Genomic DNA, 13,443 nt, shown 5'->3' with positions numbered 1-13,443 from the left:
TATTTTATGGTCTAATGAGCAGAGCATGGGATTGAAAATGTAAATAATTCAGTCTATTTTCTAGGAAATTAAACCTATCAGTTTCTCAGAATGAAGTCCAAAATGTTTGTGATTTTGATTGATTGTTTTGATTGTCTCTTGGGGCATGAAGGAGTTTTCAGTTGCTGTGGGAAGGATGTCCATGCAGAAAAGGAAGTGAACAACACTTAATAAATAATTAAAGTTAAATAAAATAGTGTATATGACTGAAGGGATAATAATGTCTTATATTTTATTCATGCTAGGATAAAGTGGATGAAGTGCTCAAGATCAACTCCGTAATTAAGCCAATTGTTCTTCTTTAACATTTAGCAAAAATATGCAAATGTGACTCTTGAAACTGGTAGCTAATATCACATGACTGGTTTCACTTTGAACATGGGGTACATACTGTTCTTCTGCAGGAGGAAGCTGTATAAGTCACATGCTGTAAAGGACACGGTAAGTCTATTAAACACAAACTTGTGCTTGATGCAAATTTTTAAGGCATAACTGAGATTTGCTATCTTGTTGATGTTTGAATAGATAAAACTTTCCTGTTGCTTTTCTGTTTAATAAAAACTGCACTAATTGTTTTGCCCACCTCCAATTTCTCAACAGTGTACTTTCAGTTTTGTTTTGGATTTCATTTTTGGAGTTATACTTTACTGATAAGACAGGATTCTAGTCCTTGTGTACCGAATCTGCTTTGTTCTGTTGACAAACATTGGTGACATTAGTATTGTTTCTTTTCTTTTTTTAGCACCGTGTCTGATGATAGATTTCTAATTAGTTGTCTTTTTTGTGGCATTAAGAGAGATTTCAGTCATCCACATGGTGTTAAAGTATATGCAGGGCTTATTAAGATAGATGATCAAATTTAGCATGCATTACCTTTTCCTATATTCCACCTACATATCATGTCCATGTCATTTTGCAGCCTACAACGCACTCCACCTAGACATTAACCCTTTAATTTCTACACCAACTCTGGCCAGTGAAAGGAACTCTTAATGCTTCAGCATACCAAGACATTTTGGACAATTTTATTCTCCCAACTTTGTGTGAATAGTTTGGGGATGACCCCTTCCTGTGCCACCATGACTGCACACCAGTGCACAAAGCAAGGTCCATAAAGACATGGATGAGTGAGTTTTATGTGGAGGAACTTCACAGAGTCCTGACCTCAACACCTTTGGGATGAATTCGAGCGGAGACTGTGAGACAGACCTTCTCATCCAACATCAGTGCCTGACCTCACAAATGCACTTCTAGAGGAATGGTCAAAAATTCCCATAAACACACTCCTAAACCTTGTGGAAAGCCTTCCCAGAAGAGTTGAAGCTGTTATATATATATGTGCATGTCCCAAAACCTTTGGAAATATAGTGTATTAAATAGTTCCACTATCTGATATGCATAAAAATAACTGGTAGATCAGCTGACTATCAGAAAAATAGTTCATTTCAGCAAAGACACAAGTAACGCCTGATTGAAGTAGGTGTAAATGCAATGACTTGACAAGAGACAGATTACACACATAATGATTATTCAAACTACATGTGTGTGTGTGTGTGTGTGTCTCAGGTCAGAGTGGACATGGTGTCTCTATGGTATGTGTTGTCTCTGCTCACCTTCCTCTCTCTGGAGGCTTCAGGAACCAACCCAGGAGTACAAATGAGAATCACTCAAAAGGGGCTTGAGTATGGTGAGAGCCACAAACATCTAAATATTTCACATAGAAGAAAGAAATGGGATAGTAGAAATAGTAAAAAATAAATCAAGCTCAGCTCAATGTGTTATCTAGGCTGACCTAGTGAGCTAAATAACTATTCTAAATAACCAAGACAGCATTTTATTTTCTATTTTCTCCTTCCAACTCATATTTCCTGTTGTTTCAGAACGTGAGATTAGCATCGTCCCCCTACAGGAGAAGCTCAAAACCATCTACATCCCAGACATGAGCGGCAAAGCAGAGGTTTTAGTTATGGACGTCTCGTACACCGTGAGCGAGTGAGGAGGCACATCTTTTTCTTGTGTATACGAGTGGATCGTTAAGCCAAAAAGTCATTGAGGTGTTTGATAATATCCGCCGGTACTGTTATTTTTTAGGGGAAAACTTTTTAGGGGTATCATTTTCACCCATACATTCTGAGGAAAATGCTGCACAGTGCAATCCTAGCAAACTATGCTAGAATTAACACAGAGTTCAAGCCTTAAATTTTAAAAACACCAACCAGGCAGAACATTATGACCACCCGCCTAATATTGTGTTGGTCCTCCTTCTACACCCGTCATGCACTGTGTATTCTGACACTTTTCTATCAGAACCAGCATTAACTTCTTCAGCAATTTGAGCAACAGTAGGTCGTCTGTTGGATCGGATCACACGGGCCAGCAATGATGGGTTTTGATATTTTTCATTTTACTGAGGAAACCCCCTCCATATTCTGTAGTGTATATTGAAAAATGACTCAATATTTGAAAGACTGCAAGAGTTATGGTGAATATTTGGGTGGGAAGGGGAATGAGGAGAGAAAAGGGGATGTGACAGTGCTCTTGGTTTTGTGCTGTTCTGCTGTTGTAACTCTAAAGAGTATTATGGCTTATGGCATTACAGAACTCTACCTTTGTTACCTTATCCTCCTCTCTTTTTATCACGCTCTTGAAGGTAAAAGCTTTTCTAGTTACCCAGACACCTCAAAGCAATCCATGACCTTTACCTCTGCCTCTTACAAAGCACTGAAACAGGATCCGTCCTACATTGATGCTAAAAAACAACAAAGAAGCAGAAGATCAACAATTATTTATGTAGAGTATTCATCATATCCCGTTTAATCGTCCTTATATAAAAGCTATAACAGATTACTTGAATAATAATCTCCACTACTGTCAGAGCTGCTGTTATAGAAAACTAATCAACATCTTCAGATCAATCAGATTTAAGCAGATATGAAATATGACTGGATCCAACACATTGCTTGTGGACTGATTAGATTCCATCATTACTGTTCCTGACAGCATGCGGATCCAGGAAGTCGACTTGCTTTCGTCATCTGTGGGGTTGGTACCTGGTACTGGGGTGAGTCTGTCCATCAACAACGCCTACATTGGCCTGAACGGCAACTGGAAAGTCGAATATTTGTTCGTGTAAGCAAAAATGATCTATAATGATTGTCTGTATTCTGTGCATTGCTTCATGTTAATCCTGAACACTGTGTAAATTGTATAGAGACGATGACGGCTGGTTCAGTTTGTACATCGGCGGCCTCAGTGTCAGCGCCACCATTGGCGTGAACAACGATGGTCAAGGGCGTCCGAGTGTTTACGCCGCTCACTGTACCGCTTCTATCGGTCGAGTCGAGATCACGCTTCACGGAGGTTTGAGGTAATCCACCATTAAAAATACGAAGGATTAAAAATAAGACAATAAATCTTATATAACTCTACAACAACATAAACAATGATCAAGTTATGCATGTAAACATTTTGTATTGTTGATCAGCTCATTAGGAGTGTATTGGCATTACCTGTATTTTGTAGAGGATTTACGTGTCAAAATATCTGTATCTGTTTTCGTATAGACCTTTAACCTTACCCTAGAGACATCAGAAAACTGACAAAAGCTGGGCTGCTGAAAAACTTTCATTCAGTAAAAGCAACTTAAAATGTATCTAGAACCTTCTGGAAAGTTCTATCTTTTATCAACTGTACATGATTTCAACAGTTTCAACGCAATGACACCATTCCCACAGCAAACATCTGATGAAAACGATCTATGGACAACGGAGTCTCTGTTATTAGTCAAATCTGGAGCGTCACTGGCACGGTTTTCAAGCTGCACAGAGAAACTGATATGCCCTCTAATCATTTTTATTTCTAATACTTGATTTCTCTCCCTTGTCCACTCAGCTGGCTGTATCAGCTGTTTGATAGCTACATCAATTCAGCCGTGCTTAATGCCCTACAGCCACAGGTACCTACAAAACTCCAAAATTAAAATAAAAAGGAAGAATATCAGGTGCTGTTCGTTTCATTAAAAAAATCTTTGGTGTTTTCAGATCTGTAATCTGGTGATTGAAGCCATAAATAGCTTAAATCCACATCTGAGAACTCTCAATGGTATGATCAATGATCAACACACACACACACACACATATACAGAGACAACTTGCATGTTAAAATATGTCTCTTACACTGTTAAAGAATTTTAAAGAAAGTATTTACATGCTTTAATATGTTTCAGTTCTTGCACAAGTTGACAAGTACGCAGAAATCGACTATTCCATGGTGGGGTCGCCGTTTGTTTCTTATTCTGGCATTGATCTCGGTTTAAAGGTGAGCTGAACCTCAATTCTTTGTGTGAAAATCTGATATGTTTTATTTATTTTTTTCAACTCTTTCTCTGCAGGGCGAGTTCTACAACATCGGGTGGCACCAGGAGCCTCCGTTCTCCCCGACACCCTTCTCCCTGCCTGCTGAGGACAGCAAAATGATGTACATCGCATTGTCAGCTTTCACCATGAACTCGGCCGGCTTCGTGTACAACAAGGCCGGAGTGCTGTATCTCTACATAACGGACGACATGGTGAGTTATAACCACTGTGGGCCATCATGTTATTGTAGAAATATAGTCTATGTCTTATATTTGCGCTCAAGACCTGGATTCGTTGACAAGGAAATGGGATTTTTACAAGGTAATGACTGTAAACATACACTGAAATCAACACAGAAATGGTTTTAAATTGAAGAGGATGTCCATGTGCACAAATGGAGCATGGAGTAGGGTCCTGGAGCTTCTACAAGTGTCCTTAAGCAAGTTTTAACCATTAATATCCTCATTACAGATCCCTTCCGGTTCTCCTTATCGACTTGACACAAAGACGTTTGGGGTTTTCATTCCAGAAGTACGAAAGATATCAATTCATTCTTTTTTCTTTTTCTCTCACATACACACACTTTTGTTTTTGTGGAAAAATCTTTAAGGATCTTACACTGATAACTCCAAAGCCTCAATTTATCATGAGTACCTCTTTAATATGTGGATCCAGATTGCTAAGCAGTATCCTGGCCTGAAGATGAAGCTCCTGGTGAGGGCTGCGAAGGAGCCGAACATCTCATTCGAACCCAACAACATGACCATGCAGGCGAGCGGCACCGTTACAGCCTACGCTATTCAGCCCAACGCCACGCTGTCTCCTCTGTTCATCCTCAACATGGTGAGTAATGCAGACATGAGGTGATGTGATTCTGTAGGAGTTAAATATTTGTTAAAGCATGCATGATGTACATGTTTTGTGTGTAGAATGCCAGCGTGAGCGCTCTGATTTACGTCAGCGGCCTCAAAGTGGCTGGAAATGTGACTCTGAACAAGTAAGTCATGCAAAGTGTACATATAATCCTATTATTACATGGTAGTATAAATGCAATAAAATAATATGAAAAATTCAATCTGTGGAAATATATTTTCGTTATTTCTATAGAATTAACATGACATTAGGCACAAGCTACGTGGGACCAATCCAGGTATGAGGACAAACAGACCAGTGTGCTATGTCTGCTGAGGAAAATCATCACAAATCTAAATAATTCTTCCTTATGTTAAACAGGTGGAATTACTAAACAATGTTCTAAGGACCGTCTTAAATTTTGCTGTGATACCCAAAGTTAACGGTGAGTACATGATCTGATCAATTGTGATTTTTATTTAATAGAAATATTTTTTCAATCTCTAAAAATGCTCTTGGCAGCTCTCCTAAAGCAAGGCTATCCTCTACCTGCAATCGGACAAATGAACCTGCGCAACACCCAGCTTCAGATCCTGAAGGTATGAGAATTCGATCTGTCCAATTTCATCATGGATTTCCTTTCAACTTGATCTAATACTCAATTTCTAATGTTATTCCAGGATTACGTGCTGATCGGGACAGATGTCCAGTTCTTAGGACTGGAGTTACCTGATGTCCTCTAACTGTGGATTCTTTATCTAAACTAATTCCCTCATATTATAAGCACTTCTTTTATCGATACTAATCACGATCTTATCGGTTCATGATAAAATGGTGGCTGCTCTATTTCTATTCTTGAATTTTGAGTTCTCAGTGAGTCCATCCAGCAGTAGAAGGACCTCATTTATATGTAGCTTGATTGAATGCGACTCTTACTAAAATCATTAAATAGAAGCACACAAAATCTGCGTTCATATTTACAGCAATATTTTAATAAAATAAATTAACAACAAAAGAAACAAGAGATTTGTGAGTTTCTCTCGCCAACCCGATATGTAAATCAAATGATCCCACATAAGGTCACAAAGCTCTTATTAACATACAACGTCATGTTTGTTACAATTCTGCTCACAAGTTCAGGGAGGTGTGGCTGAAGGCGTGGCCTCGCAGACTCTGGGAGTTTGCTGAAGTGATCTATAAAAGGAAAACAGAGCGCTCCAGCACTACATCAACATACAGTAAATAACACAGCCATGACCTAGTAGTTTCACCAGTGCTAATGGAGATCATGTTTAATACTGATGTGGAAAGAAAAAGGCAAAAGCACACAGAAGACCCAAAGGTTAGAACTCACCTTCACCAGTACATAGTCCCCCGCTTTAACTGGGGCAGTATTAGTGCCTGTGGGATCAGAGGGCAAATCCTTTCTGGGAAAAATCACTTTTACGTTGCCGTCATTCCGACCGCACAGATCCTCCGGTGATCGTTTACTCTCCTGCACATACAAAGGCAATAAAAAATATAAATAAAGCGAAACACTATGTCTTCCTTTGATTTCACTATGTTATCTGGCTAGTGTTTTTTTGCTAGTTCATGGGTTCTCAGACAGAGCTCTTGGAGGAGAGTCTATTCGCTGCAGTACTCACTCCCTCCACTAGGACGAGCTGCGTGCTCCCGATGAGAGCCGAGTTCAGTTTAGCGGCTTCCTCTCTGAACACGGATATGAGATCCTCCAGACGCCTCTGCTTCACCTCGGTGGGGACGTCGTCTTGGAGACGGTGGTATGCGTGTGTTTTCTGTAAAGAATCGAAGAAATCGGTTTTCAGTGCTTGGTACAAATACAATGTATTGCCAAAAGTTTTGGGACACCCCTCCAAATAATTGAGTTCAGGTGTTGTTTTTCAGGGGCTGGACTCGGCCTCTTAGTTCCAGTGAAAGGAACTCTTAATGTTTCAGCTTCATACCAAGACATTCTGGACAATTTCATGCAGTCATGTTGGAACAGGAAGTTGGGAGCATGAAATTGTCCAAAATGTCTTGGTATGAAGCCGAAGCATTAAGAGTTCCTTTCACTGGAACTAAGGGGCCGAGTCCAACCCCTGAAAAACAACACCTGAATTCAATTATTTGGAGGGGTGTCCCAAAACCTTTGGCAAAATAGTGCAATTTTGTTCATTGATAAGTCTGCTCACCTTCCTCATGCTGTAGGCAAACAGGAAGCCTACATTGTAGCCCACCTCCCTGAGCAGAGACAGCGTCTGCTGGTGGTCCTCCTCTGTCTCGCCACAGAAACCGGCAATGAAGTCGCTGCTCAGACTGACCCCTGAGTGAACAAATAGTATGTTTTATAGCATTTATAAATTGAACTGGATTTCTGAATTATATGGTGACTGTTTAATGATGGTGAAAGACCTGGTATTATCTTTCGAATGTTTTCCACCAACTCGAGGTACGCCTCCCTGGTGTAGCTGTTAAAAACACAGAGTGAGATGGTTAATGTAAGGCTCAAGGCATTATAGACAAACTCTCACGGCTCTGTGAATTATTAGCGTAGTCTTACCCGCGTCTCATGGACTGTAAAACTCGACTGCTGCCACTCTGAGCTGGGAGGTGGATCTGCTTACAGATGTTATTCCTCTCCTGGATCAGATGTAATACCTACATAAACACAAACACACACACCCACACACACACACCCACACACACACACACACCATTTAACCCCCATAAACCTCATGCATGGGTCCATACTTTTCTTTAAAAAAAAAACTGAATAGTTGAGTTTTTCATCTATTCATAGTAATCAAATTAGTAGAGCTGATGATTTTATTACTAAAAGCTATTAATAAATGCAATAATAATAGTTTTATATATTTATATAGTAAGCTCGAAGATGCATTATAAATTCAATAAATTAAATTAAATTTATGAAGATAGCATACACAGTTTTCTAACACAGGGTATTAGGATATAAACATAGCACGTAGACAGGGAACAGATCATTTATGTACACTGTTGCTATAGAAACAATGACATATTAAAAACAGCGCATTAATATAGATCAGCCAGAGCTGACCAATCAGAATAAAGAACTTAACAGAACTGGGATATATTATTAAATACAATACCAATATTTATTATCGTATACTATGACCGGAAAATAGTCATGAAAACTCAATATATGTAAGTATGCACCTACAGTATATTGCCAAAAGTTTTGGGACACCCCTCCAAATCATTGAATTCAGGTGTTGTTTTTCAGGGGTTGGATTCGGCCCCTTAGTTCCAGTGAAAGGAACTCTTAATGCTTCAGCATACCAAGACATTTTGGACAATTTCATGCTCCCAACTTCCTGTTCCAACATGATTGAACACCAGTGCACAAAGCAAGGTCCATAAAGACATGGATGAGTGAGTTTGGTGTGGAGGAACTTGACTGGCCTGCACAGAGTCCTGACCTCAACCTAACAGAACACCTTTAGGATGAATTAGAGCAGAGACTGTGAGCCAGGCTTTCTCATCCAATATTAGTGCCTGACCTCACAAATGCGCTTCTAGAGAGTTTCATAAACACACTCCTAAACCTTGTGGAAATCCTTCCCAGAAGAGTTGAAGCTGTTATAGCTGCAACTCCATATTACATTCATGTGCATGTAAAGGCAGACGTCCCAAAACATTTGGCAATATAGTGGACAAATGAGTGTCATAGATATGTACTACAAGGAACAGCAGTACCAGAAGTCACGACTGTGTCAATAACTCGGATACCTCATCTGGAAAATCTTTGGGATGTGGAGAGGTGAAGCGTATCCTCATGTCAGGATCAATCATGGAGACTCGATCCAGAAGATCAGCGAAACGTAGGCCTCCCTGCTTCTTACGATACACCGTGCTGAAACCCCGACTGAGAGCGGAGGTGCTGATCTGCGTCTCTGATGTATCCCTGTAGCTGTTTACGTTCTGCCCCAACAGAGTCACCTCCTTCACCCCCTACAGCCACCAGAATAATAAACAAACGTGAAGAACAGGTTTTAAAAAAGAAATGATTATAAATTAACTTTAATACAGTGATAAAAGCCACCTGGTCGGAGAGCCTGCGCACTTCTTCCAGTATGGAGGACACAGGTCGGCTCCTCTCTCTTCCGCGAGTGAAGGGCACGATACAGTAGCTGCACATGTTGTCACAGCCACGCATAATGGACCTGAGGAGCAAAACGGAGCGCAAGATGAAGTGACGATCACAATGGAGCAGACATTATGACATCCTATCTTTTAGTCTCTCTTTCAATGTGCTGACTGTTTTCCACCTCAAACATCTGTAAATGTTTCACAATACAGTATAACCTTTTGAATATACAGAAATTTCTATTCCAGTGACTCGTACTGTAAAATTCAGGTTTACTATAGGAGAGCATGGGAAATGCAAAACAAAACTTAAGCATGGGAATGTGCTCCGCTCACACAAAAGCACTGTGTCCTGCGTGATGGACTGGCATGACATCAGCGTAGGTCTCCTCCAGGGAAAGCAGGACGTTGCTGGCTCTCTGCCCTCCGTGAGCAAGAGACAGGAGCCGTGGCAGGTCTCTGTAAGCGTCAGGTCCTGCTATGACGTCCACCAGCTTCTCTCGTTCTAACAGCTCGGTCTTCAGTCGCTCTGCCATGCAGCCTGAATGAGTGGAACGAACACACACACACAGCAATTAGACAATTGTAAACTCATCTTCCACAAACACACACAAGCCGAGAAATAAAGACTAACCCAATACTCCTATTTTCAACGGGGCATCAGCTTTAGGCCGCTTCTTTTTCAGCACTCCAAGCTGTTTGAGTCTGTTCCAGATCGTCTGCTCTGCTTTCTCTCTGTGCAAAAAAACAAAACAGAACTAAAAGCCATTACACATCCATGACGATACAATACACAAAATATAAGCTTATTAAAACTATTCATTAAAATTTTTTTATTCATCTTTGAGCTTCCAATTTTATTACTGCATTGGCAGATTATTTTGTTCGGTCTAAATATAAATGCTTAAAATGATTAAATTGTCTAGAAATTGTATGACAGTAATAATTATCTATTTGGCATAATTATCTACATGTATCTTATAATAAATAGTACTTTATATTTTATAGTGTAGTGGTGATTTGAGTCTCAGAATAATGAATCAAAATCATTTTAAATTAGTATTTCGAACAAAATGAACTAGAGCTAATAAATGAGAAATGCCAATAAATAAATAAATAAAGATACTGAAATAATAGTCGTATTGGAAATATAAATGAAAATTGTGTCATGGTCCAAACATTAACATGTAAAAATTAAAATGTTTTACATTTTAAATAATAGTAAAAAAAAATAATATAATAAAAAATAATCTATTTCCAACTTCCATAATTTTGTTGAAATAAACAATTAAATAAATAAATAAATACATGAACAAATAAATAAATAAATAAAGTAAATAAATAAATAAATAATCACATTTATTTCCACAATTTTTTTTTACATAATGTTAGAATAGATAAATATCAGATATCAGTATTTTAGAGATTTTTTTTATTTATTTTTTTTTAGAAATATCTAAAAGCTTTTTTTATATTTCAGAATGATAAGAACTTTCAATCCAAAACACTACATACAAAAATATACATTTCATGTTAGTGATTTTTATGATAGCAGAATTCCCACCTTATGGAGCAGGTGACGAGCAGCACCACATCCGCCTGTGAGAGAATTCAAATAGATATAAAAATTAACCCAAACCATACTTTTGTGTAAACAGGGAAATATCTAAAAGCACTGGAGGTACCTCTGAGAGCTCAGCTGTCCTTTGGTAGCCTCCTTTCTGAAGAATGGACCAGGCGATTTCGGTGTCATTTACGTTCATTTGACAGCCGTATGTTTCAAAATACACTAAGAGAAAAAGTGAAAAAGAAAGAAAACGTTTAGATGCAGGAATGAAAGTTCAAAAGTACATTTAAAGCTGCAGTATGGAACTTTTCAGCATGTGGAGATTTGGAGACCTCTCTGGTAAGAACATGCCATTGCAAGCCACTTGCAACATACTTCAGCTTTAATTGAGCTTTAAGGCAGTTGCTGCATCACTTATAACAGCATACTACTGTTTTAAATAGTACACCAAAATACTACAAAATCACAAAGTGCGCAAGAAAGAAGTTACTTTAAAATAACTTGACAAAAGTGTACACAAAGAAAGTTACATACTGCAGCTTTAATAGTGTTGATTACACAGCTACTTGCTGAACCATATACTACAGCTCTAAATAGCTAAATAGCTCTAGCTAGTATATACAGTAACAAACGGTTGCGTACTATTCTGCCATACTACTTAGTAGGCTAGTGTGGAACAGAGGCGCACTATTCTACCATACTACTTAGTAGGCTAGTGTAAAATGGTTGCGTACTATTCTACCATACTACTTAGTAGGCTAGTGTGAAACAGTTGCGTACTATTCTACCATACTACTTAGTAGGCTAGTGTGAAACAGTTGCGTACTATTCTACCATACTACTTAGTAGGCTAGTGTGGAACAGAGGCGCACTATTCTACCATACTACTTAGTAGGCTAGTGTAAAATGGTTGCGTACTATTCTACCATACTACTTAGTAGGCTAGTTTGGAACAGTGGCTATTCTACCATACTACTTAGTAGGCTAGTGTAAAATGGTTGCGTACTATTCTACCATACTACTTAGTAGGCTAGTTTGGAACAGTGGCTATTCTACTATACTACTTAGTAGGCTAGTGAGGAACGGTGGCTATTGTACTATACTACTTAGTATGCTAGTGTGTATTAGGACATATCCCATGTTACTTAACGTCTTCAACCTGTTCACTCACCTTTGCGTAGATTTGCTTCAGTGGAGTTTTCTGGAAGATATGGCTCTTCATATTCATGAACTTCAGGAACCTTTTTCTTGTTTGACGAAGAATGTTTAATAAAGTCGCTTAAACCCGGACCGGACCACAGTCTGGTTTTAAACTCCCTCAGTCTGGTCTCCTCATCGGTAACGGTAGCCGCTGGAGTCGCACGCGCTGAGCAATAACGTCGCTGGTAGGCGCGCGCACGTCGAGATAAATTTTTATAAACGCTGAACATAAACAGCCTGAGACTTCCTGCAGCTTCCATTTCTAAATTAAATATTTTAATTTTTTTTTTTACTTACTTTTATTATTAATAAAATCAGTCATGGGCCGGAAGTTAATAACCCACTGGTGAGTGGTTAAGGTTAAATGCCTAGCAAAGATGCTAACAAGATTCTATAGTATTTCTGAGGTTAAATGTTTTTTCAAAGCGTCACGAAATTCATGTCCGATTATTTACACTTATTTTTAGCTCAGCCGTTAGAGTAACGTCCTGAAAATATATATTTTTAAAAAGAAAATCACATGTAGCCTTGCTATTTGAGCTTTACATGCATGCCTACGAAGTTCTGGTTTTCAAAATAAAAGTCAATAATATATGACACATGGACCGAAAGATATAAAAGCTCATTTTTATGTACTTTGAACACTTAAATACTCTAAATTCTTTTTTGAGCAAGAAAGAAAAATTATTTTTGTTACTTAGATAATCCGCGTTATTATCACAACGCATCAGACTTTATTTTGTAGGCAGGAATAGCCGAGGAGCCACCTGTGAAGGACAAGTCCCAAATGACTTCAAGTGCACTGTCTAGGGTGGCTAGTGTGTCGGCCCTATTGTTCAAATTTAGTGCACTTCGAGATAAAGTGGTAGCCATTTTGGAGGGGTCCACACTCTGAGTCGCTCTAACCACTGTATCTTATAAGGTTTATTATTAATTATTTTAATCTTATTTAATCTAATTTAATGAATTATTCCGCCGACCCTGTTTTTGGTTATTTATTTAAAATAAAATATTTAGGTATTAAAACATATCCTTAATAAAAAGAGATCTGTCTATATACAACTCTATATAAATAGATCTATTCTGTAGTGACCTTTTATGATTTATCCTTTTTTGCTTGAATTTTTCTTAGTAATTTATTTAGAACAAATAATTTAAAAAAAAAACAAAATATACTCGACAAATTATTAACACGCAATATAGAAAATAGTGTGTAGTTATTCAGTAATGCAAATTGCTCATAGATGGATGGAATCGGGTGCAAAAGTATGTACACCTTCTAGAACAAAATCAACAAGACATTTA

The 13,443-nt window shown here is 38.4% G+C and overlaps 2 protein-coding genes across 4 annotated transcripts; one reads left to right on the top strand and one right to left on the bottom strand.

Annotated features, from left to right (window-relative positions):
- Window positions 1-328: 328 nt before the first annotated feature.
- LOC131342546 (bactericidal permeability-increasing protein-like) lies at window positions 329-6,268 on the top strand. 2 transcript variants are annotated; one of them, XM_058373581.1, is made up of 16 exons: window positions 329-480; window positions 1,606-1,726; window positions 1,920-2,031; window positions 3,040-3,168; window positions 3,251-3,406; window positions 3,931-3,994; window positions 4,080-4,140; window positions 4,265-4,356; window positions 4,430-4,606; window positions 4,866-4,925; window positions 5,070-5,237; window positions 5,324-5,391; window positions 5,502-5,544; window positions 5,628-5,691; window positions 5,769-5,845; window positions 5,927-6,268. In XM_058373581.1, exons 1-16 carry the CDS (start codon window positions 397-399, stop codon window positions 5,987-5,989), a joined length of 1,539 nt encoding a protein of 512 aa, XP_058229564.1. In that variant the 5' UTR covers window positions 329-396; the 3' UTR covers window positions 5,990-6,268. The 2 variants fall into 2 exon arrangements, with proteins under 2 accessions (XP_058229564.1, XP_058229565.1); XM_058373582.1 differs by lacking the exon at window positions 329-480 and adding an exon at window positions 1,381-1,515.
- Window positions 6,217-12,739, bottom strand: cdk5rap1 (CDK5 regulatory subunit associated protein 1). 2 transcript variants are annotated; one of them, XM_058373580.1, is made up of 13 exons: window positions 12,110-12,739; window positions 11,057-11,160; window positions 10,936-10,970; window positions 10,006-10,106; window positions 9,708-9,912; window positions 9,328-9,448; window positions 9,015-9,236; window positions 7,807-7,904; window positions 7,659-7,714; window positions 7,439-7,569; window positions 6,893-7,042; window positions 6,601-6,741; window positions 6,217-6,440 (listed from the first exon to the last, which is right to left on the bottom strand). In XM_058373580.1, the coding sequence occupies exons 1-13, from the start codon at window positions 12,396-12,398 to the stop codon at window positions 6,375-6,377; spliced, it is 1,719 nt and encodes a 572-aa protein (XP_058229563.1). In that variant the 5' UTR covers window positions 12,399-12,739; the 3' UTR covers window positions 6,217-6,374. The 2 variants fall into 2 exon arrangements, with proteins under 2 accessions (XP_058229563.1, XP_058229562.1); XM_058373579.1 differs by having other exon boundaries at window positions 6,217-6,741.
- Window positions 12,740-13,443: the final 704 nt, after the last annotated feature.

This window comes from Hemibagrus wyckioides, linkage group LG21, assembly GCF_019097595.1.
Source record: "Hemibagrus wyckioides isolate EC202008001 linkage group LG21, SWU_Hwy_1.0, whole genome shotgun sequence".
Lineage (NCBI taxonomy): Eukaryota > Metazoa > Chordata > Actinopteri > Siluriformes > Bagridae > Hemibagrus > Hemibagrus wyckioides.
Note: the sequence above shows the minus strand (reverse complement) of the source record. Positions and strands in the feature narration are given on the sequence as shown.

Bases quoted from the DNA above. Each gene is read 5' to 3' on its own strand.
- cdk5rap1 (XM_058373579.1), bottom strand. From the start codon at position 12,398: ATGGAAGCTGCAGGAAGTCTCAGGCTGTTTATGTTCAGCGTTTATAAA. The intron at 11,161-12,109 runs GTGAGTGAACAG...TTTTTCTCTTAG, and splicing joins TGAAGCAAATCTACGCAAAG to TGTATTTTGAAACATACGGC. The intron at 7,570-7,658 runs GTCTTTCACCAT...TTGTTCACTCAG, and splicing joins CATTCGAAAGATAATACCAG to GGGTCAGTCTGAGCAGCGAC.
- LOC131342546 (XM_058373581.1), top strand. From the start codon at position 397: ATGACTGGTTTCACTTTGAACATGGGGTACATACTGTTCTTCTGCAGG. The intron at 3,169-3,250 runs GTAAGCAAAAAT...TAAATTGTATAG, and splicing joins AAAGTCGAATATTTGTTCGT to AGACGATGACGGCTGGTTCA. The intron at 4,357-4,429 runs GTGAGCTGAACC...CTTTCTCTGCAG, and splicing joins GCATTGATCTCGGTTTAAAG to GGCGAGTTCTACAACATCGG.